The sequence below is a fragment of the Tachypleus tridentatus genome, chromosome 10 (genome assembly GCF_004210375.1).
Source record: "Tachypleus tridentatus isolate NWPU-2018 chromosome 10, ASM421037v1, whole genome shotgun sequence".
Classification (NCBI taxonomy): domain Eukaryota; kingdom Metazoa; phylum Arthropoda; class Merostomata; order Xiphosura; family Limulidae; genus Tachypleus; species Tachypleus tridentatus.
In genome coordinates, this window is record NC_134834.1 from 54,198,675 (window position 1) to 54,225,001 (window position 26,327).

The 26,327-nt window shown below is 33.6% G+C and overlaps 1 protein-coding gene across 1 annotated transcript; it reads right to left on the reverse strand.

Moving 5' to 3' along the window:
* Positions 1-1,378: 1,378 nt before the first annotated feature.
* Positions 1,379-24,400, reverse strand: LOC143229299 (homeobox protein notochord-like). The gene is made up of 3 exons (XM_076461434.1): positions 23,870-24,400; positions 10,123-10,295; positions 1,379-3,216 (listed from the first exon to the last, which is right to left on the reverse strand). The coding sequence occupies exons 1-3, from the start codon at positions 24,255-24,257 to the stop codon at positions 2,959-2,961; spliced, it is 819 nt and encodes a 272-aa protein (XP_076317549.1). The 5' UTR covers positions 24,258-24,400; the 3' UTR covers positions 1,379-2,958.
* Positions 24,401-26,327: the final 1,927 nt, after the last annotated feature.

Below are 26,327 nucleotides of genomic sequence, written 5' to 3' on the forward strand. Positions count from 1 at the left end.
AACCATGTCTTTAATTATCAAAATACTATGTAATGAAAAGTAAGGTTCAAGTTACGTTAGGAAAGAAATCTAATTAAATGTCACAAAAACCCTAAAGTATAGGTAATTTTAATTTGAACGGCACTCAAAGTGACAAATGAGCTGAACGACCAGGTCAGTGACCTGCAAAATCAGACTACAAACAGTTCCCTAATATAAAACTACTGGTAAAATGGAAGTAAGCCAACTAAAAGCATCCACCGCCTAAGGGTTTATTTCGAAAAGAATAGCGAAATTAAATGTCACGGTTGTAAATGAAAGTGTGAAGTGTTTTCTATGACATATTGTGGCTTACACACTGGATTGTTCTACTAGATTCTAAGTAAGAAACACAATTAAATATGAAGAATCTAGTGGAACATAAATATGTATAAACTACGCTATTAAGTGGAGCAGGTAAAAGGCATATTAGTTAGAAAAGATAAAACTAAGATAAACTTACCCGCATACAAAAGTTCGTGTAATAATAATATTTCATATTTTACTCTGCTATTTTTTCACATGGTAGCTTTTCTATTCTCTTTAACACACTAGAAATGAACCGATGGAACGTTTACACAGAGGAACGTATATCTGACTTGTACTCCTAATAAATTCAAACTAATCCCAATCGAAAAAAAAAATTCTTTAAGGAAGTTAGCTTAATAAATTAGATAGAGACTACTCTTACTTAAAAAAAGGAAATGATAATGAAATATGTCATTGAGAGCATGCGAGTTAAAGAACATAAATAGGATGTGTTGCATCTCTTATGACTCGCAATATAGTGATAAGCTAAAGCAACACAAAGTACAGAAAGTGTAAGAAACAGCGAAAATGTGTGACAGGATATTCACTGTGTTTACGTCGTTTTTATTCAGGACTTTTACCATTTTGTGACATTGTAGGATTTTAATTTGAAGTAACTTTAGCTTGATGAACTTTTTTGACCAATTTCAAATACATTTAGTTTTAAAACAAAATAGGTATTAGGCGTACAATTGCTATAGGTAATTGAATACTATATTTATTACTTAATTAGCTTTACTTAATTGGTTTGATGGAATCTTGAAAGGAGAAAGCGGTTGGTGGCATAGAAGAGGAAAATACTTAGACTGAAAACGAGATTTTGTAAAGGTAACGTTGATATTTAATCAGAAAAATGAATAAATGCTTCGAAATATTAAAGATAGACGGAACGACTATGTAACAAAAGAAAGACGAGAAACTGTAATACCATCTCTTCAAAGTTTAAGGTAAATATATGCAAGTCATCTTATTTGTACGCTGACAAATAAGTTATCAAGAAGATAACTTCTCTTCGTTATTATAGGTCAAAGCAATACACAGGTGACACTAATGCCATAGTAATATTTTATTTTCAATAAATAATTACAAGATCCTACACAACTCTATAACTGTCTGTAGTTATTCTAAAACTACAGTGACGTACTCAGATTAATGAAGCAGGACGTAATGGACTAAAGACACGACATGCAATCAGAGTTCTGCATTAATCACATTTCTTAAGCATTAAATTAAAAAAGAAATATTTTTCAATACATTTTAAACAGCCAGAACCAATAATAAATACTTTAGAATATTATGTCGTTTTTAAAAAAAACAAAACAGATAACCGTCTTTTTCCAATAACCAAAATGTATTAAAGGTAAAACGAAGCTGTCTACTAGCATTCACAAAACTTATGAAAAGTTACAACAATCTAACCAATTTAGTTAAAATGCAACACGTTTCATTGTAAGTGAAAATTATGACCACACCACGTAGAAGTGGGCAGTAACCACAAATACTCCTTACATGAGATATATTAACAGAATGATTCGAGGGAAACGCAAATTTGTATTAGAAACAGACATTAGAAAAATATTAATTTGTTACGCTAAGTTTTGTTATAATTACACACTGAGGTTCTATTTTTATTGTTTGTTTTTGTTTTGGCACATGAGTAGAGATTTAGTTTATTGATTGTGATCCTAAGGAAGGATATTAATAAAACATAATTTAATATTTAGTGTATGGACAACATTAAACAAAAAACAAAAAGTTAATGTGAACTTACTGTCGCATACTGGATATATACAAGTCATGCAAGCACGGCATATTTACATTATAAGCTTCTACAATATATATATATATATAAACAACATAGAATATAATACAAAGGAACAGTGATTAAGTGTGAAACTTAACACACACAGTATATACCTTCAATTGTTCAGTAACAATACACCTAGGAACTCTTGCTAGACAATATTTCATGAGTTTATTAAGAAAATCTTTGGTACTGAAGTCAGCCAAGAAATCCATCTGTAGAGAAACAATTTCAACCTGGATATTTCACATCTGTTGACATAATAATTTCAGTTCTGAGGACACTCATCACAGCACATCTTTCCCTTACCCTTTTGAACCTAAAGGACACTAGTGTGTAGTACTTTTGTGATCCATTTCGGAGAACACTCGTCAGAGTACATCTTTATCTTCTTGAGCCTAACGAACACTAGTGTGTAGTACTTTTGTGGTCCATTTCGGAGAACATTCGTCACAGTACGTCTTTATCTTCTTGAATTCAACTAACACTAGTGTGTAACACTCATAATTACTGTTTGAGAAACCGTTATTAACAGATGTCTTCCACTCGTTGAGTTAAATCAGCAGTAGGTTTTTACGCTCTAGGTTCACATGTGCTCATTTTCTAAGAAACAAACTAATACCTTTTGCATCTCAATTTTGTACACCGCATGACATCGATTCAAAAGAGGAACTTTTCTTCTTTTCGTGGTACAAAATCCTTCGCTAAAAAGTATGATCTGCTTATTCAGCTGTTAAAGGTGGTTTATTATGATATAGTTCGGAGTTTGTGTACGTATATCTGTTATGAAAACAACATTATATGTACGTTAATCTTAAAATTTGACATTACAACATATTGTGAGATGTCATCGTTGACGATGGTTCTGAATAGAGGTCGGAGGTCATACCTTCGGGGTGCTGATCTTCAACCTTCCATTGTTCCATATGTGGAGACAGTTTCCAGTGAGGGGACATCGGAGAACCTGGAGGACTTGCAGGGGATGAAGGTGGGGACATTTGCTCAGCACGGTGCTCGCCTCCTTGTCCCTCTTCTTGCTTTTGTCTCTTGTGTTTTGTTCTTCTATTTTGGAACCACACCTTAACCTAGTGAGAAACGTAACAATTACTACAAATCACAGCGTAGGTTTATAAAGCTTTGTAACTACTTTGTTGTAGTCAGTGACATGTCATTAACACCACTGAGGTTTACTCCTTGAGGACAAACACGTTCACAAGTTCCTAACTATATATACTAGGATTGGTGAACTTTCACTCAGCGCTAATGAAGCCATATATAGCAAAAATTCTTTAAGTTATAAAATAAACTTAGCAACAGCTGTAGTAAAAAGTTTTTAAATAAAGTATACTGCGTGATGTGAAGTGAAGAAACGTTTCATCGGTTAGCAAAGATGAAAGATTTTTCTATTTCACAACAATTTTCAAGGTTTGTCTGTACGTTTTAGTGCACAAGAACGTAAATTAATTTTTGTAAAAACTATCTGTTGATTTTTTCAAAGAAATGCTATACAGCATGATGTGTGTAAATTTCTGCCAATGTATATCACAAAATATTTAACTCTCACTGTTAGTTTTGTCACTGTTATTTTTAGATATCGTCCACTTCTTGTTGTTATACATTTGTACCAAGGATAACTTTTCTGTTACCTTTAATCGTACATGTTTTGCATTGTATTAAACTATTATTTTAAGTATGTAAATATGTATATGGTATATATATATATACATTTTATTTAATAAAAACAACTCAGAAAAACCAAATGACTGAGAAAGTGAAGTAGAAACTAGAAGATAATACATCCGTGTAAATATACGTAGCTGAGAAGAATTACATTTGTTTTGGTATTTTTTAATGTCTTTCTACAATTAAAACCGTTTACGATTCTTAAAACTGATAGATATGTATTTCTGTATAGGTAATATTTAACTAGAATTATCTTGTAGTCTTCAGTTATGTAAATTTATAGTTACTACAAATTGGCATAAGAATCACGTTGCTAAGTGCACGATTAGGCCCGGTATGGCCAGGTTGTTAAGGCATTCAACTCATAATCTGAGGGTCGCGGATTTGAATCCCCGTCAGATAAAACATAATATGACGGCCAATCCTACTATTCGTTGGTAAAAAGAGTAGCCCAACAGTTGGCGGCGGGTGGTGATCATTAGTTGCCTTCCTTCTAGTCTCACACTGCTAATTTGGGGACTGCTAGCGCAGATAGCCCTTGTGTAGTTTTTCGCGAAATTAAAAAAACAAAACAAGTGCATGGTTTAACAACCAAGTAAGAATTCTAAAATGCCATTTCATCATCAAATCTACTAAATTTTTAACGTAGGGAATACAATTTTCCTACAAATGGAAATGATCAGTTTTTAGTAAGATACTTCAAGAATAATTACTAACATTGAATCATATACGACAAACCTCTGGATATAAAAAATAATAAGTAAACTTATTTAACTATTCAATGCTTGTGTTAATTTAGAGAAAGAGGAACTTAGTTTTCAACTGATAATTTTAGCATCTTTCGGTGGAATAATCGATACAATGTTAGATGAAAACGAAACTCCTATGTTTATCATTATTATGATACGTTTTCCAAATTTTAGCATCGTGTGTATAGTAAAAATCTGATCGTTTCTCTCCATTCAGTTAGTTTATGTCCACATATAACGTATTCATCAATCTGACGTCTCACGCTGCACGAGCACGATCGGAAAAGGATCATATTTTTCTTTTATCTCGTGTAGCATCGAGGTTACTTCCGCCGTTTTTAGATCACCAGCAATTACTGTCTTTGTGGTCGAAGTCTGTGCTTGTGGTTTTGGTGTTAGTCACTTAAGAAGAGGCTAATGGACTTCCTGCGAAGATCTCCTGGTCAAACTTCCTATCTCGATACAGTTAATGGCTACAGGATTAGTACAGTTTGATTATTGGACAAATCTGTTTTCAGGAACTTGTTGTCCTTGTAGCTTCGTTTCAGTTTGACTGATTAATAACTATTGGAAACCGTTTCGATGCGTCAGACAAAATTTCACGAATGATGGCTTGACTATAAGATCAGTTCGTGCTTCTCGTTTCAGCTTCACGCATAGGTCATAAGATTATCAAACCATGTGGCACTCTGCCTTCTTCCTACACAGACTTGAGACTTGGTAGAACGTTGTCCTTGGAATGATAGGGTCTGGTGATTGGTTTATTTTAAGTTTTCTGATCTAGGGGTCATCGTTTTATTTAATTTTAAAAGAGGCAGATGACTGCTTCACGAAATAAATTCTTCTTTGAATAAAACAATGTAAATTTTGCTCATTTTAAGAATGAACATTAGCTGTTCATGAAAAATGAAATTCATTAATTTTAAATTGGCACAGGACAAATTAATTTCAATCAAATCGTAATGAACATACTGCTGCAGGTCGTATACTAAATCTAAATAAAATTCAGTGAAACTAATTTTGTAATTTCCATCCTTTCCCCATTTTAAGAGTGATATACGCTAAATGTAAATGTCAGCCACAATATAAAACAATATGTTTTTAACTCAAAACGCTAGACATCTACAAAAAGTTTAATTGTTGATGCTACAAACTACATCATGAAGTAACAAGGGACCAGCATGTCCAGGTGGTTAAGGCACTCGACTTGTGATCCGAGGGTCGCGGGTTCGAATCCCCGTCACACCAAATATGCTCGCTCTTTCAGCCATGGGAGCATTATAATGTAACAGTCAATCCCACTATTCGTTGGTAAAAGAGAAGCCTAAGAATTGGCGGTGGGTGGTGATGACTAGCTGCCTTCACTCTAGTCTTACATTACTAAATTAGGGAAGGCTAGCGGAGATAGCCCTCATGTGGCTTTGCACAAAATTCAAACAAAATTGTGAAAAGAAACGCCAGCTTCTCAGGTACTGCAAGAGTTAATCATGCTTGTTAAAAAAAATTAACAGCGCATCTGAAATAAATAAAATCATGTTCAGGCTTGGGCTCGCTTTTTCTGAGTACATGTGTAGAATATTATTCTTAATTAGGATTTGGACTAATTGTCAATTAGTAATTTCATCTTATTTAGAAAACAAGATATAGATAATATATATATATAAGAACATCTGAATTACACAGAAATTAAAGATGACAAGAAAACAAACATTATGTTCCCAAACATATTTGCCATATATAGAACAAGTTGAACATTTGTACGAAATAAGAAATAATTTGGTTGAAGTAATTAATACAAATAGGTCTACCACTTCTGATGTTATTTTTAACATTTTCTACTTACACTGGTATATGCTATAATCAAATATTTACATTACAGCTATACCCATTCCGATCAGTTTTGAACAACTCTGATAAAAATGACAAACTGTTGTGTTTTATAATTATTGGTCACGTGAGAAGATTTTTCCAAGCTTGCTACAGCTCTAAGAACGTGTAATAACATCACGGCACAACAATGTACACTGTCGATTTGTCTGTATATCTATTATTTACCGAAACGTCAAAGGAAAGCAGTTTAAAGTTTTCTGGGTTTTCTTGAAAAAAAAAAAAAGTGAAATTTGTTTCTGGGGGAAGTTTTGTTGAATTCGTGTAGTAGTAGGATTAATGTTTATTAATAAAGCAGACGCACCCCTCTGTATATGAAAATGAATTACTTTCTTTTTTCGAAACAGATTCACCCTTTTACAGAATTGTGTTGAAACTAATTTAGATAATTGGAGTCTTAAGATGTTTTTGTATTTTCACGTTATAGGAAACTGTAAATATTCAGTTTTAAGCTTAAAGAATACGCATATCTGCAACACATTCACTCATGTTTTATAAACTAAAGCATATATATATATAGCTTAACAGTGGCAGGAAAAAAAAAACTCGAAAATTCCTTAATATAGCTTGCTAATTTTGAAATAATTTAACCATGGGTTATATCAGTTTGAATATCGGTCAGAATAACGTAAAATATTGTCTTTAGGAATATTTAACATCTAACTTATTCTAACATGTCATACAAAACAGGCGAAGGCTTAACTGTATTTAGTATAAACTTAGAAGAAAAGAAACACCAAACATACACAAAAAAGTAAAATCTGCAGAAAAAAAAATGGAAGTCAAAACAAGAGTTCAATAAAGAATCTGTTCTCGGTTTAACAGTAGGACTGTAACATGTTCTTAATATAGTTTACTTTAAACTATACACAGATGACGTAAGTTTGATTGGGAAATAAAGTTTTGAGACAAGTAAACAAAGAACACGTGTTAGAAATGACAGAACTAGGATAATATATATCGACAGAGCCGATTCCAGATTCTGTTCTCACTATTGACAAGTTTGGGCTATTCAACATTCACCAACCATTACTGCTACTTCTTGCAAAATTATTCGCAGATTCCCTTTCGGGGCAGATTTTTAAAACCATTTCTCACTCTCGTTCCGCTTGTTAACTAACCAACAAGTTTCTTCATGTGTTATCGGCACTAAAGTGAATTATTTTCTTGTTTCTGCACTCTCTCCGGCCGCAGTCTGAAACCTTACACCCTGCCCGGCCTTCGATGACATGCCGACACTTCCCAGAGATTCTGTGCTATATTGTCGGAGTCGGATCGTTAGGGCTACGCTAGGAAGTAATCACTTCCAAGCACTGATATTTCTCCGCTTGATTTCTGTATCAAAGAATAGAAATTCTCTGCTCTCTGACCTGAGGAAGTCTGGTGTTTCTATTCTACGGTGGGCGACAGTCGAGTTGACTTTTTAAGTTTGGATTGTAATGACGTCTCGTCCCATTGTTTGTTTGAATCTTGATTTGCTGAATTGTATAAAATATTAACATTTCTTCTTTTTTCCCGGTCAGACCCATACGCTGTTCTTAGAGATGTCCTTAACGCTGTCGTTGTCATTATAGGCTACACAGAGTGATCATTTCACCATATTTTTAGGTCGGTAAAGAAATAATGTGATCTGAAGCGTTACCTATTACATTGTGAGTCAAAATATATGACAGGCGTTTCCATATTAATGTACCGCTACATTTAGTCAGTAGACTTCTAAGGTTAAAAATAGTTAAAGATCAAGATAATTGCTACGGTTTTGCTTTGCTGCTATGTTTCTACTGTATATTTATAAATGTTAACAATACGACAGTTACCAGGATGCTAATGTTGCTGCTAAGGTTCTTCTTCGTATTTAAAAAGAGGAAAATAGATTATAAACTTCTTGACCTGCTTCTAGTTACCCACTGATTTTCCCCAGTGATAAGTCTGCGGACTTAAAACGCTAAATTCAGGAGTTCGTTTCCTCTTGGAGGACTCAGCAGATAGCCCGATGTGGCTTTGCTATGAGAAAACACACACGCACATACCTAATGCTTTTTAAACATCGCAGTTAGGCCTTGATTCTAATAAGAAAATAAGCTTTTCAATGGAAGAAACGTAAACAGTAAGTATTTAAAGAAGGGAAATGTCTGGAAAATACAAACAGAAATATTTGAAAAGAGGATGATTCTTCTATAACAGCTGATCAGTTTCAAACTAACTATGACTTCGATGTGTCACTCGTGAAAATTAAAAAACAGAAACTAAAGAGATGTCATGCTTCATCTAAAGAGATGCCATGCTTCACCTAGACAAAGCGGTATTATAGTTGTCGTAGCACCAACACTTAAAATGCATTGCGGCAGTTTGACCATAAACCACGTGGTTTATCTCAACGAAATCGTTTAGCATAGTACACGTACAGTGATTATATCGCCTCCTGACTTTGTACACACCATATCCATCGGCGCGCTGCTGAGAGGTAGAGGGGATAGGGGTTACCAGTCGCCTGGGATGAAGAAGAGTGTTGGAAGATGGGTGGGGAAGATATGCCAGAGTAGGGCCACCCACAACCACCAAACAGGGTGATCGCTTCAAAGAAAGAAGAGATACTAGTATGGAGAGGAGGAAGTGCTATAAGCTAGTTTTCAGTGAAAAGACGAATTAAAATGTGTTAAAATATCAATATTGTTTGTTTTAGACAGAAGTACATCCGTCTTTTGTTAAAAATCTAATCTTCTTTTTTAACGATTATCATAAGGACTGGCATCATAACTTGAAACTATTTTCGATAAAAAGGTAAACACTTATCACGAAACCAGACTGTCTATCATGTATTTTTGTATAATTAAAAATGGTTGAGTTCTAGCCTACACATTGGCTCTAAATACCACTAACCTATTATTCCTTCTACGATTATCCAATGAAAACATGGCCATATAGGATATAGAGACTTGTAGAAATAAGTTTACATGTTATCACACGAACAGTCAGTTTAGAATCAAGCCATTTTATCATAAGATATCTAAGTCATTAAAAAAAAAACATTTACAATTGTTCATAAGAAAAACGTACTAATAAGATCGTGAATACACGACACTAAAGCTTTGTCATAAAGAATCATTAAAGTATAGTTAATATAGGAATTAGGCTAAAACAAGTACAGTTTGCCTTTGTAGAAATGACACTGGATGAAAAAAACTCTCAAGTTTTAAAGTTGTACTGTTTTGTGAGAATATGCAGCTTATTCGAATCAAATCATTACTTATGGTATCCTTTTATTTATTGTAGGATGCATATTCTGTCTTTATTTAGAATGATTTATCAAGATAACAGAACTTCTCAGATGAGTGACATAACTAATATGATATATACTTACTTACCACTCTACCGTTGTTGTACTGACACCAAGGTAAGAAAAAAAAAACGGAGTCGAATATGAGAAGGCTAGTTGTATTTCTCTGTAGTTATAATACCTGTGCAATATTCTAATAACTCGAATTTTTAATGAGGCTGAGCCAATAACTCATTTAATTTGTGAAAGGTTTGAGTTAATAATTCACCTGAGTTTCTTTAAAGCCAACGTAGAGGTTCCTCTAAAATAGTGTGAATTTAAGATATTATCTGAGTTTCTATGATAATAAACTTGTATCTTACTGAAACTTTTGTAAGAGCAAATGATTTACTCACCTGAGTTTCTGTGAGACTAAGACTCTGAGCTAACTGTTTCCTCTCGGTTCCTACCACGTAATGATTCTTTTCAAACGAATGTTCTAATTTCAGAAGCTGGGCAGGAGAAAAAGCGGTTCGGATTCTCTTCGGTTTTCTGAACGGGTGAAGTAGAAATCCAGGAACATCCGGAACTACGAATATGAGGATCAAACACTTAACATACAATCTATTAAACATTCTTTATTTTCAGTTGATAGTTAACTTTACTTGGAGAGCACATTTTTGGGGTGATTTGTTTGTTTGTTTTAAACTTTCGCGCAAAACTACGCGAGGGCTACCTGCGCTGGCCGTTCCTAATTTAGTAGTGTAATACTAGAGGGAAGGTAGCTGTTGATCACTATCCACCGCCAACTCTTGGACTATTATTTTACTAACGAATACTGGAATTGACCGTCACATTATAACACCACCACAGCTGAAAGGACAAGCATGTTTGATGTGACGGGAATTCGATTCCGTGACCCTCAGGTTACGAGTCTAGGGCCCTAACCGCCTGGCTAAGCTGAGTCCTTTTTTGGTGAATATATCCATTCTTAGTGTATCGCTTTAAACGTTTATATAGTTTTGTTGCGGATAATTTATCTTCAGGTTTAAGTAACCAACGGACTAAATCTAGTAGTTCATGTGTTTATTATCGTTGTTTGTGTGATTGTATTATCCTTTCCATAGCTAACAATCAGTCGTCTTGATTTGTTTAAAGGTAAGCACAAAGCTATACAACGACCTATCTGTTCACTGCCTACCACTAGTACTCAAGCCTGTGTTCTAGCATTGTAAATCCGCAAACATACATGCTACTGTGCCACTGGAGAGCCTAACAATCGAATTGAGAAATAAAGGAAACTTCTTTGTGGTTTTCAGTTTCTCTAAATATCTGCTAAACTGACAATTATACTACTGTAAATATAAAGTGGGGAAAATTTAATCACATTTCTCATAACACTGTATTTGAAATCAAATGTTTCAAACATTTATCGATGTATTTTTTTATTCTTTGCTTATATTTAGAGCAAAGCCCCATTGAGTTGTCTGTTATGTCCAATGTTGGAAATCGAGCCCCGGTTTTTAACGTTATAAATCCGTAAACGTACAAATGTCCCAACGGAGGCCCACTTTTTATTAATTTGATGTTATTGTTTTTTATGCAGTTTCTAGTCTCATAAACATCATGAGGCTTAAAGTTTTGATAAATATTTACTGTGTGTGTTGGGCCCTGATAAAATAATGAGCATCTATATTGTCAATAGTTCTATATATACACACACACACAGATATACTGTGAGCAGGATTTTCCTTTTAAAAAAAAACTATGACCTATAACTAGCTCGTTATTTCTTACATGCTGAAAAAAATACTGGACATGAGTTTAAAGTGATGCGAGGTTCTTCCTGTAAAATCAGTTAACTTTAAGATTTTACGTGAGGTCTGGAGAGTGGGCTGGTGTATTAAGGAGGTCTGGAAGAAGGCCCCTAAAAGTTAGTGGGTTATATTGAGCCATGAGGGTCGGTTCAAAAATCAAGGATTTTATGTGAAATCTAGATACAGAGACAGAATAGTAAAGATTAACGCTGAGCCAAATGTAAGCCATAGAACTCCTATGACATAGTAACAGCAAACTCTCCCTTCATTATTTTGCACTATGCGCTTCAGTTATATCAGATCGAATATGGCCTAGGGATTCGCGTGTCGGGCTACCAACCATGGGGCCCATGGTTTGAGGCATAATTTCTAGGAACACGGTTCTCACTTTCAGCTGTAGATGCATTACAAACTTAGCAGTCAACCACGCTATTTCCTTCAAAGATCCAGACAAACCTCTTGCAATGACGAGATCAGCTGGCTGGCTACTGTCCTACTGGGCAGCAATTTAAACTTTAGAACGGCTTATTCTGAGCTGTTTGAGTCTTTAACTTAGTTTTTTAACGCATGTGTTACATAACTTCCTGTTAAAAGTTCTCAATTCTAGTCACGTTAATTACAAAACATTAACTATGTTTTTTTTTGCAATTCATGATACTTGAATTTTTTAATATCACTTAAAAACTAATGCAACTGATCTCCAAATGTAAATATAATTAAGGTTTAAAAAGTAAAAAAAAAATATCCATAAACAGAATACTCTTAATTAACCTTGTATAAGATTCTTTATCGAGTATGACAAATATCGTAATAATCTAACTCCTAAGTCTTGAGTATGTGTTTTTTCTCAATCATTAAATGTTTAGATTTTCTTATGTTTAAAAACTTCAACTTGTCTATTGCTGATGCTCACTGCTTATACTAGATCTAATTCAAATTCACAGAATGCTGTTTCTCTTTTTGTAAACACATATACACACAGCTACAGATAAGCATAGAAAAAAATATAGTCCCCATCCACGAGAGAAAAGTTTGGATTTGAATTTCGCACAAAGCTACACAAAAGCTATCTGCGCTAGCCGTCCCTAATTTAGCAGGATAAGGCAACTAGTTATCACCATCCACCACTAACTCTTGAGCTACTCGTGAGATTAACCGTCACATTATAAATCCCAACGGCTAAAAGGGCGGGTGTATTCGGTGCGACGGGACTTTGAACCCACGACACTCATACTATGAGTCGAGTGCCTTAGCTATCTGGCCATGCCGGGCCTCTTGAGAAACGTGTAGCAGGTAAAAATATGTTAAATTTTGTATCGTGTATAATATCAATAATAAAGAGTGTTAGATATTGCAGTACTGTAATTATTGGGGAAGGGAGAAATAGTTCGAAAGTAGGTGGCTAATGGAGATTTAATAATTTTATAGACATGTTTAAAGGCTGTAGTATCTTTATTAGGCCTACTGAACAGGAATAATAGTTAATAATTCTTCATTTATTTTTAAGTAAACACTCAACACATATTGGAGAGAAGTTAATTTATCATCAATCCAAATATTCAGAGTTCTCGTCTCTTTGGCGCAAAAATACGTTCCGTGAAAGAGTTACAAGAATGACAGTCAAATACAAATATTTAGTCACAAGAGTCACCCTCAACTGATGGTGGGTGCTCTTGTCCAGTTATTTTCTCCTGGTTTATCCATGAGATGCTAACCCACGTGTTGGTCGGCGTGAAAATTATCAAACAAATGTCTTCCTGCCTTAGCGGCTTGGTATGACGTGTTAAAATTTGTAAATATTAAGTAATTTGAAAATCTCTAAGACATGTACTATTGGTGATATCCATATTACAATTTTCTAAAATGAACGAGTATAATAAGATAACTTTAAAAGCACCTATTAATATCAGTAACCTTTGAACTTGTGCTTGATCAGAGAACGGAAACTGAAAGTCAACTTACACATGTATATGTTATAAAATATTTATTATTATAAGGAAGATAGCACATAGAGAGAAAGTAGTTTACAAAAGTTTAGCGTGTAAGGAACGAGTTTGTTTAATTAGATTGTGTTAGGGAAATATGTTTTTTTTAACTTTTAATGATCCAAATTGACATGAACCACTCTGTTCAGATCTAGTTATTGTGTTGCTCAACGAACCGTTTGATTTATTATTTTACAAGAAATGACAGTTGTATGTCTTGTTAACGTTTGATGTTATTTAAAAACATGTGGCTTTTAGTGGATATAAGTTCATCAACAACAGATCATTATTTTTCCGGCTATTGTCTTGGTTTTTACATTCTCTTTGTGGCATCATTACCTCAACCCTAAAGTTTTAATAGTATATGTGTGTATATGTGTGATACGTTTTATTATTTAACATATTTTTACTTGCGAATAACTAAAAGTTTAACGGAGTTAAAATTAAATGTAAAATATGTATGTCTATTAACGAACAGAACACAAGAAATAGAAGAGATATACAACATTTTATCATTAATTAATTAAAGCCAGCGGTTCGAAATTTTTCTAATCTTCTGTCTTTCAAACAATTAGATGTTAGCTATGATAACCAGTAAATTATCCCTGTCAAAAAAGTAACAAGGCATTATAAACAACATTTAAAAAAAAGGACATTAACATTGTTAGAAATACTATGAACTGTTACAGTTTTCATAAATACTGGCGACAGAACGACTTAATGTCGTTACTTTTATGAGGAAGAGACCCATTTGTCTAAAGAAATCTTCCCAGCAGGCACTTGGGCATAAATTTTGTTTTAATTAGGTACTGAATCTTTGATGATCATTGTTAGCTTAAAAAAGTTTACGTTTTAAACTTGACACAACAGATGACAAAAAATATCATAAATATTTTGTATTTTTTAACCTAATGAAAAAATGTTCTAAAGAAGTTCTTTATTTTCTCTTTAAATTTCAATCTGATATTTTGTAGAAAGACACTTCTTTATTTCTGCTTTTTTTAACAAAATTAATTACGTGTTAATTAATTCCCACCTACTAGCAAACGCAAGTATTTCGATACACGTTCGAATTTACGCTTTAAATTAACCCCTATCCGAAAATTAGCTTTAACATTTCATGAACAATAGACATTTGTATTCTGCGCTCGTAGAGTATAATGTATTATTAAATTTAAATTTACACTCAAGACACTATAAGGAGTTTTGTTCAGTGTTAGAACAATATTGAAGTTGTAAGTTGGATAATGAAATTATTATTACAGAATGGTCTTTAGCGAAGATTGTTTATTTTATTCTTATGCAAAGCTTACAATGAGTTATGTGCACTGTGGCCATTGTGGAAAATAAATTCTCAGGAAATTCAACACAGTTTACATGAATAAATATCAGGTTTCTCTGCGGCCTGTTTAAATATAATTTATTTCCTTGCATTACTAGGATTTTATCGGATAAGCTATTTAAATAAACTAGCTTTACTTTCTATTAATTTCATCTAACTGAAATACGTTTGTTCACTGTTTCCTCAACAGTTAAAATCAACAGCGAACAAGTGTGATAGTCGCGCTGTATATCGCTCTCTAAGCTAAAAGAAAACCTGGTTATCTAATTTTAGCAACTGCTGAATGGATTAATTAAGTATATATATATTTGTATCATGTGAAACAAACATTTGTGGAACGATTTTTTTTTATATGATCTTGTTTACGTCAAGCGTGTTTTACTTCAACATTTGTACTGCATTTGCAATGTTTACCACAATTTTCAAAAATAAAGAACAAACCACATTAACAGAAGAGTCACGGCATTTGATTAAGAAAATAAGCGAAGTTTATACGTGTTTTATAATTACACTTAAATACAAAACGTATGTTTATTACCTGTCATTATCTTCACCTGGGCAAAGTTTCATATGGTGGCACATTAACAGCTTCCACAAAGTTTATATGCAAAAACGGCTCGTTTGGGCTGAGAAAACACTTTACATAACTCTATACATCCCAACATCAACTTCACATGTGAACAGGAAGAAAACAATCAAATATCATTTCTTAACCTCAAAATTACAAGAACTGATACACAATTTCAAACAGAAATCCACCGAAAAATCACCCATACTGGACTATACATTCCTTGGGACTCAGCACATGAAACAAAACAAAAACTCAACATACTAAGAAACCAAATAAACACAGCCATAAAACTATGCTCACCAGATAAAATTAACGATGAATTAGACAAAATAAAACAATACTTCACCAAGATCAATAAGTTTCCTCCACAAACCGTAGAAAACATTATACGCACACACCTAGACAGAAAGCAAAATCAACCAACTAAAGTAAATACAGCTCACGAATCAAAAACCACGAAACCATATACTGCTGTATACCATATATCCCGACATCAGCAAACAAATAACCAACATTTGGCAAAATTAGTAACAAAATATGACATTCCAATTAATACCAAATTTATTCAAAACCCGGCACAAAACTGAGGTCTATACTATGTAAAACTACACTGACAAACACCACACCAACATTATTTATAAAATACAATGTGATAACTGCCACGACTTCTATATTGAGAAACAAGTAGAAAAATGGAAACCAGATTCAAAGAACATAAAAGTCACCTTCACACGTTTTCGAACACTGCAAGTCAAATAAACACAACATAACCATAGAAAACACTCAAATACTAAATAAAGAAACAAACATAAACAAACGTAAAATTAAAGAAGCCTTACTTATACAACAACTTAAACCCAAAATAAACCAATATAAAGGAACGCCTTTATACCTATATTAATATAATAAATAAAATTATATATTCAAACATCTAATACCGCCCTCTACATTTCGACACACAGTTACACAACCCCTTTCAAACATGTGGTCAGCTTCCGGTTAGTTACCTCTTTCTTTGTGAACCTGACGATGACCGAAGAAGGTCGAAACGTTGTTCGCTCTTCTATGTAAAGTGTTTTCTCAGCCCAAACGAGCCGTTTTTGCATATAAATTTCTCAACAAGTGGGTTTCTCGTCATCACTGATTATTCCACAAAGTTTGTTAAAACCTTTAAGTGATTCATAATGTAACCTGGAACTGGTTTCATTGAAATTGGTTTAAATACGTACTACACGCACTAACAATAGTTCATGTGTTTTTGGCAAACCTGTTAGATATTTGCGTAACGTTGATATCGATGAAAAGTGTTGTTAGTTAAATGTGATTCGTAACGCACACACGTTTTCCTTTATATGTAATGAATTTAATATATACACGATAAGAACTAAAGTTGTAATGAAACATTACATAAATATGTTAACCGCAAATAAGAAGGTAACCAAACACGTTACGCACTAGTGATATCCACAAAATAAGCTATAAAAACGTGAGTTATAGAATAGCGATAAACAAGGTGTAAGCTATAATAAAATAGGTTACACGCTAATGGTAACTCTTTTATAAACTATAAAGCAAAGTATTTACACTGTAATAATAATAATGACATAATACGTTCTTGCTACAAACTAATAGTAGTTTTAACATGAGCTTTAATGGCACTTATTACATACTAAGCATAACGTAAGCGTAGTATTATCTATAAATTTATAATTTTGAAAGTCATTTGACGTTTTGGTTTGAATCTGTGTGAATGTAACAATAAACAATAAACGAAAGTAAACAGTATTTACCTTAAAATTCATTGGTGAAAAATATTAGTGTAAGTAACATGCTGAATATTGGTGTAACGAAATATACTATTCAATTTCTGACGTTTATTGGTCTCTAAAGAATCTCGACTTAGTGCAGTTTAATCGTTTCCTTTTATTTGGCGGTTCCAAGGTGTATAAGCGGAAATGAAGGACTTACAACGCTCAGATTAGGGGTTTGATTCTCCGTGGTGACAGAGCGAATACTGTCCATTGCGTAGCTTTTCACTAAATAAATAGAAAAATAAGCAATTGAATTTGAAGACGTAGAGGAAAATTGTGATTCTAGAAGGAAACGTATAATTACCCGTGTAATTAATTACACGATAGAGTTGTTGTTTTTTCTTAATACGTCTTACTCTATTATGATCATGTTATTGGTTCAGCAGGCCTTTCAGGACATACAATGTATCAAAGTTAACATTATGGGTGGATGAAAGAAATAAAATATTTATATACAAATCCATTTAAAATTGTGAACTATAAAGCAGTATCCAGAAAAAAACTGCTCTAAAAATAGCAAAACTGTATTTTTTTAACTAACCATGCCATTTAAGTGACAAATTTGAAGCCGTTTCGTTACCTATCAGAATTGTTATTTTAATATTTAGGTATAAAAACAAAAGATGTTAAAATCTAAAGAGCGAACTGACGTAGAAGTAAAATCCAGAATAATACTTTGGCTGCCGGCTGTTTGTAGACGTCAGAACGATTCATTTTCGTGAAATTGACTTGAAAATCTTACTACAGTTTTCAAGGATAAAGGGGACGATACAGCTGAAAGACAAACAAATCTCATAAGCTGACAGAGACAGTTAGAGTTAGGAACTGAAGGGCGAAACGAGTTTCCTGGTAATGAAACCATTTCATGTAACACTGGAAATTTGTAACTGTAAGCCATTCATATATATTTTAAAATCGTCATGCAAAAACTGCAATTATATTTTTGCTCATAATAGTAATAATAGGTATTTTCCAACCTCAGTGATTTATGATTTTCTAGACACTAAACAATTATCCTTGAGGCTAAAGAGACCGTTAATGAACTGTTTTCGCTAGATAATTTACATTTAGTGAGAAAGGTTAATACCCTAAGGCATTTTAAATATTCAAGAAAGTATATTTCAGGAACTCTTATTTCAACAAGAAGAGACACGTCAGGCGTGTTTCCCATTTCTATGTCCCTCTAACAAGTTGAACCGGCTATAAAAATGTCGACAAGCAAGTTTAGCCCCTTTGACCTATAACCTTGGATTTTCTAAACTATGGACAACCCTCGATTGGACTTAGCGAGAGGTCCCCTGGGCTAGTAGAGCACGACCCTATTCCAGTCACGTGGTTATACACTAAGCTGGATACTTTATATCTGTCGGTGGTTTTTAACGTTACACTTAATGACTGGTTTTCGGTTCGTTAACAGTTTCCCGCTAGAACGGCTTAGTTTATATGCCCTCGTTACTTTTCACACCTGCTGCGGCCGGAAAACACAGCTTGAAGACGACGTTTAGAGAACCACTCCTATAGAGACAGCGTACTTATCTGTGCAATATTAGCTTAAAAAGCTAAATACTTGAACACAGATTTAGTTTTACTTCCATCATCACGAAAACTACCACAAACTAATCAGAAAACTAAACATTAGGTTACATTTTATATTGGCCCTCATCTTACTCTTGAACACAAACCTCCTTCTCTTTGCATCTCGTATTAAAATAACTGACCTTCCCACAAATATTCTACAGCCTGACATCAATATATTACATCATTCAACTGAATTTTATATCTTTTGTATTGTACATATATTACACAACATATCTCAACATCCCATACTTCATATTCTAACATCGATATACTGCACCATACAGTTATCACATCTCATGTCCTACATATTACATCGCAGTTACCACATCCTATGTTTTACATGCATGTTACACAGTACAGTTACGACAATATTCTATATTTTACATGTATATATTACATTGTACAGTTACCAAAACATCTTATGTAATATATTAATATATTACACCACACAGCTACCACAACATCCTATATAATACATTCATACATTACAGCATACATTTAGCACAACATCCCATATGCTACATGCAGATATTATACCGTACAGTTGCCACAACATCCTTTATCTTACATTGAACAGTTACCATAACATTCTATATCTTAAATACAGACATTATATCGGAGCTACCACAACATCCATATCCTATATGTACATATTACACTGTACAGTTCCCATAACATCCTATATCTTAAAGGACGTGCTTTGCAATTTGTATTATAATTCTAATTATTTTATGTATAAAAATAATACTTATATTTTACATCTTATAATTATCTTTTACACTTATAAAATAAAAATGGCACATCATGTTTTTCTCTTTATGTGAAAATGTGAATAACACTATATATATACACACAAAATCTTCAACATAATGACCCTTTAAACATTTCGTACAAATCCACGAGTCTCAATAATTGTACTAATAATTGTGTCGATTAAGTAAAGAAGTAATGGTTTTATTACGGTTTGTGATAACATTTGTGAAAACTTTATCATTGCACTCTATGTTTTTTAAAGAGCAGCCTTTAAGTCAGCTACAGCTACGGTCTGATTGCAAACTAATGTTAACTCTGGAAGCAGGGCTAAGCAGCTAAACCTCTATTTTACAAATGTTACGTATCTGTGTTATGCAGGACTTCGTAGCCAAACCGGTTATTGGGGAATCATTTATTTTTTTAAACAATTTCTATAGTGTGCTAGTACTATTAAACACGGTGTCCTAAAAACCTCTGGAAGCACAGGTGAGTTTCAGCTTTCAATAATTTAAGATATGTGACTGACGAAAGCTATCAAAGCACAAATATTGGTTCCAGCGAAATAATACTGCCGAATTTAATACACCCATCCAGAGAGAGAGAAAGAGCACTCACAGTGCTGTTGGGAAGTTACTAGCTAAATCTAAAAAGTATGGCAGTGTAGACCGTTGACAATTACATGAATATGCTTCGCAGCGTTCAGAAATAATAAAAACAGCGGCTATAAACGTGTTTTGAAATACAAGAACAGCTCGTGGAACACGCTCCATAAAATTAATTAAAAAGTCAGTGATTCCAGTCTTTTTGGACATCCTATAGTATTATAAATGGACTTTAAAACCCATAGGTTAACTTCTGAAGTAATAGGTTGCTACTAATGGAATTAGTCTCCACATGAATTTTCTGTAATCAGATTTGATCAATGTATTTTAGGTAAATTATTGTACATCATAAGATCATTTTGATCAAAGCATTAAATACTATTAATTAAGACCTGAAATTAAATCATCTTAACAGTTAAGTAGTATCTCGCGTGTACGAAACGGAAGCACTAATATTAAATGTTAGAACCATCAAATTTATATTTATTCGTATAAATAGCTCCTTATAACTCTAGCGAATTCAAACTTAATCACAAGAACAATCAATATGGAAACCAACATACGTATAAACTTTATAAGACAGCAAGATATAAGATTTAAAGTTCGTATTTTATTTTTATAGTAGTAAATGAAAGCCATTTTTTGGAAATCTTAATATATTATATGTTATTCTACTTTGATTAGCCTGACAACCAAACTCTGTCATATAGGCAAAAGTTGTATGTTAGTATATGAACATCCTAACGACTCCAAATCAACAACAAACATGTAAACTTGGAATGGAAAACAAAAAAGGTATGAAGTTGTACACCACATCAATATACAAGTTAGGATATATAAAAACTAAAGTCGTATTAGTTTTTAAAATCAGCTTTAACGAGCCAATAAGCATCCTAATAATTCTAACAAAACAAAATCATCAAAATAACATTGGTAGAACATGCCAACATGGTTTATGACGTAATTAGAGTTTATGTATAGATGGTATTACCGACAAAGAGTTCTTACTTTAAACATTTTCAATACCAAGGTAAGTGTCATCTTTCGTCATTATTTTTTGAAATACTGGAGACATTAGAAAATCAGCACCTAATTTTTATTCCATTACGTGATGTTTAAGAAACAGTTTCATTGGTTTCTTTCAAATATGAGTAGTCACGTTTACCAAGAACGTGTAGAGAATAATTTAGAAATTTACGATTTGTTTTTCATGTGTATCCGTATATTTTCAGCGTAAAGTGAGAGAATTCTCTGCACGTACGATGTTATTTGTTCATAAGACATTTCCAATATTTGTTTCGATAGCAAGCTTTGTTTGGCTAGAAAATAAATTCTTGAAACTGTAAAATACAAGTTTCAAGAAATCGAAAAATACGGCAATTTATGGTTGAATCCTAAATCATCTGCTTAGGAAGAAGAAGTGTGTAGAAAGGTAATTTATTTATCCTTCTATAAGAAGGAAACATTACCGGACTGCTGCTCTCTGACTGCATTACCTATAGCGACTACTTTTAGAGTTTGTTTGTGAAAATTGTTTTTGTTTGTTTACAAAGTCAAAGTTGGGAGATAATTAGGACTGAATGTTTACTGAATGTTTACTGAATGTCAATGCCTTACGAAAATGACTACATGAACACAGAATTTGTTGAAACGATTAAAAGCTATAGGGAAAAATTAGAGTTCATTAAGATATAAAAGTCATGTTTAGCAAGTTAGTCCGAGAAACTGAAAATAATGAGAATGACAAAATGAACTTCTTTTAAAAAAGGTTTTCGTCTTCGATCAGGAGGTAAAAGGTTAAAAGGTCATTCTTCCTAATACTCTCAGTTTTTCAAGTCTAGTTCATTGTTACTTGCTGTTTTTTGTTGTGTGTGTTATTCTTCATGGTTTAAATAACAAGGATAAACCTAACTCGATACTCAGTGATGTCGAGAAAACCCACTTGTAGAGAAATATATATGTAAAAACGGCTCGTTTGGGTTGAGAAAATATTTTACGTAGAAGAGCGAACAACGTTTCGACCTTCTTCGGTCAACGTTGTTCGCTCTTCTACGTAAAATATTTTCTCAACCCAAACGAACCGTTTTTACATATATACTAACTCGATACTGTTTTCAAGAATGATTTAATTTAAAATAAGTCGGCAGATGGCACTGTTATCCACCAGAGTTGTTGTACAAGGTAACAGTTTGTATTATTTCAAAGTCTGGTGAAGTGTTTGTCACCTGAAAAATTACACTGAACTTTTTATGCAGAATCTTTTTAATTTGTAACGAAGAGAGATGTGATAACTGATTTAACTGTAAGTTTATATTCCTTGTGACATTTTAGTTTGAGGAGCATAATTTCTTCTGCAAGGCTTACCTTTCTTTTTTAATGACGCCCAAATATCTTGACACGGAAAGAAAATTTTCGTAGCTTACATTTTGAACTCTTGGTGCAACAATATTTGCGTATGCCTAAATGAAACGTGACAATGTAGCACTCTTATTTAGAGAGGAACTCAGCTTCGTATGTCTAAATGAAACGTAACAATGTCAACAATGTAAACAGTTTCTATTTAGAGAAGTACTTAATTTCATACGTCTAAATAAAACGTAACAATGCAAACAATGTAACACTCTTCTAGTCGGAGAGGTATACTTATAGAAAATAAAATGGTTTGACAAAACCGTCTCGGAAAGGGAAGTTCACGTGAAGTCGTAACCCTCACCAACAGAGTTTCTTGTTTTGCCGATCCTTCTAGAGAGGCCCGGCATGGCCTAGCGCGTAAGGCGTGCGACTCGTAATCCGAGGGTCGCGGGTTCGCGCCCGCGTCGCGCTAAACATGCTCGCCCTCCCAGCCGTGGGGTGTATAATGTGACGGTCAATCCCACTATTCGTTGGTAAAAGAGTAGCCCAAGAGTTGGCGGTGGGTGGTGATGACTAGCTGCCTTCCCTCTAGTCTTACACTGCTAAATTAGGGACGGCTAGCACAGATAGCCCTCGAGTAGCTTTGTGCGAAATTCCCAAAACAAACAAACAAACAAACAAACAAACCTTCTAGAGAACACAAGAGTGTAAAATCCAAAATAGAGAAAACAAACTCCAAAAACTGTCAAAATCTAGTACTCAAACACAAGAACAATAAGGAAATACATTTGTTCATTTGGTAACTGTTGACGACAGAAATCATCATAAAAAAACAATTTAGTTCCATATCATTTTATTTGTCATCTGCACCAAAACGTCTCTAATTTGTTTTCACAATACTGAAAGAAATATGTATGCTTATTCAGCTCTTAGTTATAAGGGGTAACAGCACGAGAATTTTTGCTACATTTTTAAGTAAAAAAAATACAATTTTTCTTTTAATTATTCACCTTTTTCATAAATTGTGGTTTGTCTGGTTTTGGTTTTTTTACCCATTTTACAAAATTTATAGCTCTTCATTGATGTACTTATTATCTTTAGAATGTTTTAGAATTTCACTAGTCGTCGACCTTATAAAGAGTAAAATCGTTTTGTTCACTGTCTTCTCAATTACAATGATAATACCTGACAAGTATTATGTATTTTCACGTGACACATAGAAACAAAGATTACAGAGTAAATAAGTTAGTGGAAAAGCAGAACAAAACTTGATATTTAAGCCTAGTTATAAGTAAAATGTATTACGTTATGTGTGAACTGTTTGTTTTTATAAATCTTTTTCCTGTACTGACCTGCTAATCTTGGTGGAAAAAATCTTTGCTGTCTCGCCGCTAGTAACCAGGGATACACAGGATATTGGGACTCCCGACCGACGAAGAACGAGGATATCGGAGGATATGCGGGTGAAACCGGTGAGTAAAGGTATGGTGAGAGCGGTTCTCCGTGACCTAGACAAACCGTAACAGGCCGAGCTGGAGGAAATGTTCCAGGAAATGTTGGAACAGAATGCGTAAGCAACGATTCAGGAATAGAGGTCCGAATATGAGTTGTTTGTGGTGTAGCAGTGTTGATGTCCGCTCCAGATTCATCAGTGTCCTTCCCCACCAGCGACTCGATAGAGAACGGTAACTTCGGTTTAGTCGAGACGGGCATTATTGGGGTCGGAGCTTGAGGCATCATGCTGACATGGGAACCGACCCCTATGACTGCTGGTCAACTTGATATGCTTTTAGCGTTCTTACGCTCCAGTTGCACCTGAAGACGTTAATCTCTACTGAGGTCAGACTTTAACGTGTTTCAGCGTAAGTTACTTTACAACCCTTAACAAAATCGGAAGGTCGCTAATTTTGTCTGTTTCGCCAGCATTTTGATCGACTAATTATCTCTCTTAAACGTTATTGGTAGTAATACTTGTTCCTGATTGGTCAGGATGATTCTAAAACGTGTTCTCTGAAACGTCCCATTTGCTGTACAGAAAGAATAATTGAGAATAATAGAATGGCTCAAGTATAGAGAGCAACGCTGCGTCTGATTGGTCATGGCAGCATAATATTATTGATGCGTGGCGCCCTCTATTTAAACTGAAGTTTAGATTAGGAGACTTTTAACGACAAACCGAAATGTTAGGCAAGTATTTTTTTCCCCCAAATTACGATGTATTGTCTGTCAAAATTGATATACACCACTTTCTTCCAATGAATATGTATTGTAAATTCATATCAGACTTCTAGATACAATTATTAAACGTTTGTTATCTATCATTCTACAACAATGATTTCTGTTTGCTCTAGTAAATCTACAAGCCTGATGCTATTTATATAACATCCAAACCAATGTGTTAAGAGCATTTACAAAATATCAAGCCAAGCTAATTATTTGCCTAAGTTTATTTCTTAATGTTTGGACCTCTAATCATCACACGATCTTTCTAACTTGAATCATTTAAATAATTTGATAATGCCTACTTTTTTGTTGAACGGGTTTACCTTGTTATTATTCAATTTCCTCTTTCAACTAAATTCATTTTGCTGTTTTCAATTCCGTTTACCAAATTCATAACGTAGTCAACATAACATACCCAATCAATCACAAGTATCTTTCAATTATTGTCTTATCATTCAAAGCAACGAAGTTAACGTTTACTTATTTGAGCAGAGTAGCCTACATTCTCGAAATTTCATCTGCTAAACTTCTAACTGTACTACGTCTCAGCGATACTCCAAAACCCTGAATATTGATAATACAAGTATAACCTTCATAAGGAACAAAACATTCCGTTCCTACTTCACCTCGGCGATACTCCAAAACCCTGAATATTGATAATACAAGTACAACCTTCAGAAGGAACAAAACATTCCGTTTCTACTTCACCTTGGCGGTACTCCAAAACCCTGAATATTGATAATACAAGTATAACCTTCATAAGGAATAAAACATTCCATTCCTAGTTCCTTGACGATTGCTTTAAATGTATCAAAACTCGTATCAAAGAAGAAGTTGGCTCAACTTGTTAGTATTTTCAGTTCGAAACAAATAGCACGTGTATTCGTATACACTGGACTTTTGTAAATTAATGACATTTGAACAGTTTGCTCAGGATGAACATTTTTCGGCTTTTGTAACTGTGGCAGTTTTTTAATTATTATTATGATCAAGTAGTTACTTAATACAATTAACGTTATTACTAGATTATTATTATAATTATATAACGATTGTCTTCGGGCAGTTAAGTGTTCAATCCCAAGGAAAGACCAGACATAAACTTAAGATGTTTTAATTTCAGTCAACAAAGAATCCATCCTGAAGTGTCATTATAACTTAGCAATGATAGGGACAATACATCAAAATAAACAGGACTATTATTCTTTAACCGATTTCAGGAGGATGTGTAAATACACATATTGTTGTACCAAAAACAAACAAGGCTTATTTGCTTTATCATTTACACACCTAATTGTAATGGTCTATTTATTATTGGCCCAAGGTATTTTAAACTTTTAGGAAATTACGAGATGTAAAAAATACATTATAAATACTATAACACGTTCTTAATTAAATAACTGTTCACGATAACTTATCGAAATATTCGTATTACTGATTAGCAGTATAAATATTCTCACGCACATGCGCACTTTTTTGAGATACTAATTGGATGCTGGTTTGTGTTGTAGAATAATTTTGTGTTGACTGTGCAAAACACATAAACAAAGCGCTATATCAAAACACCAAGATGTACATATGTTTATTAAT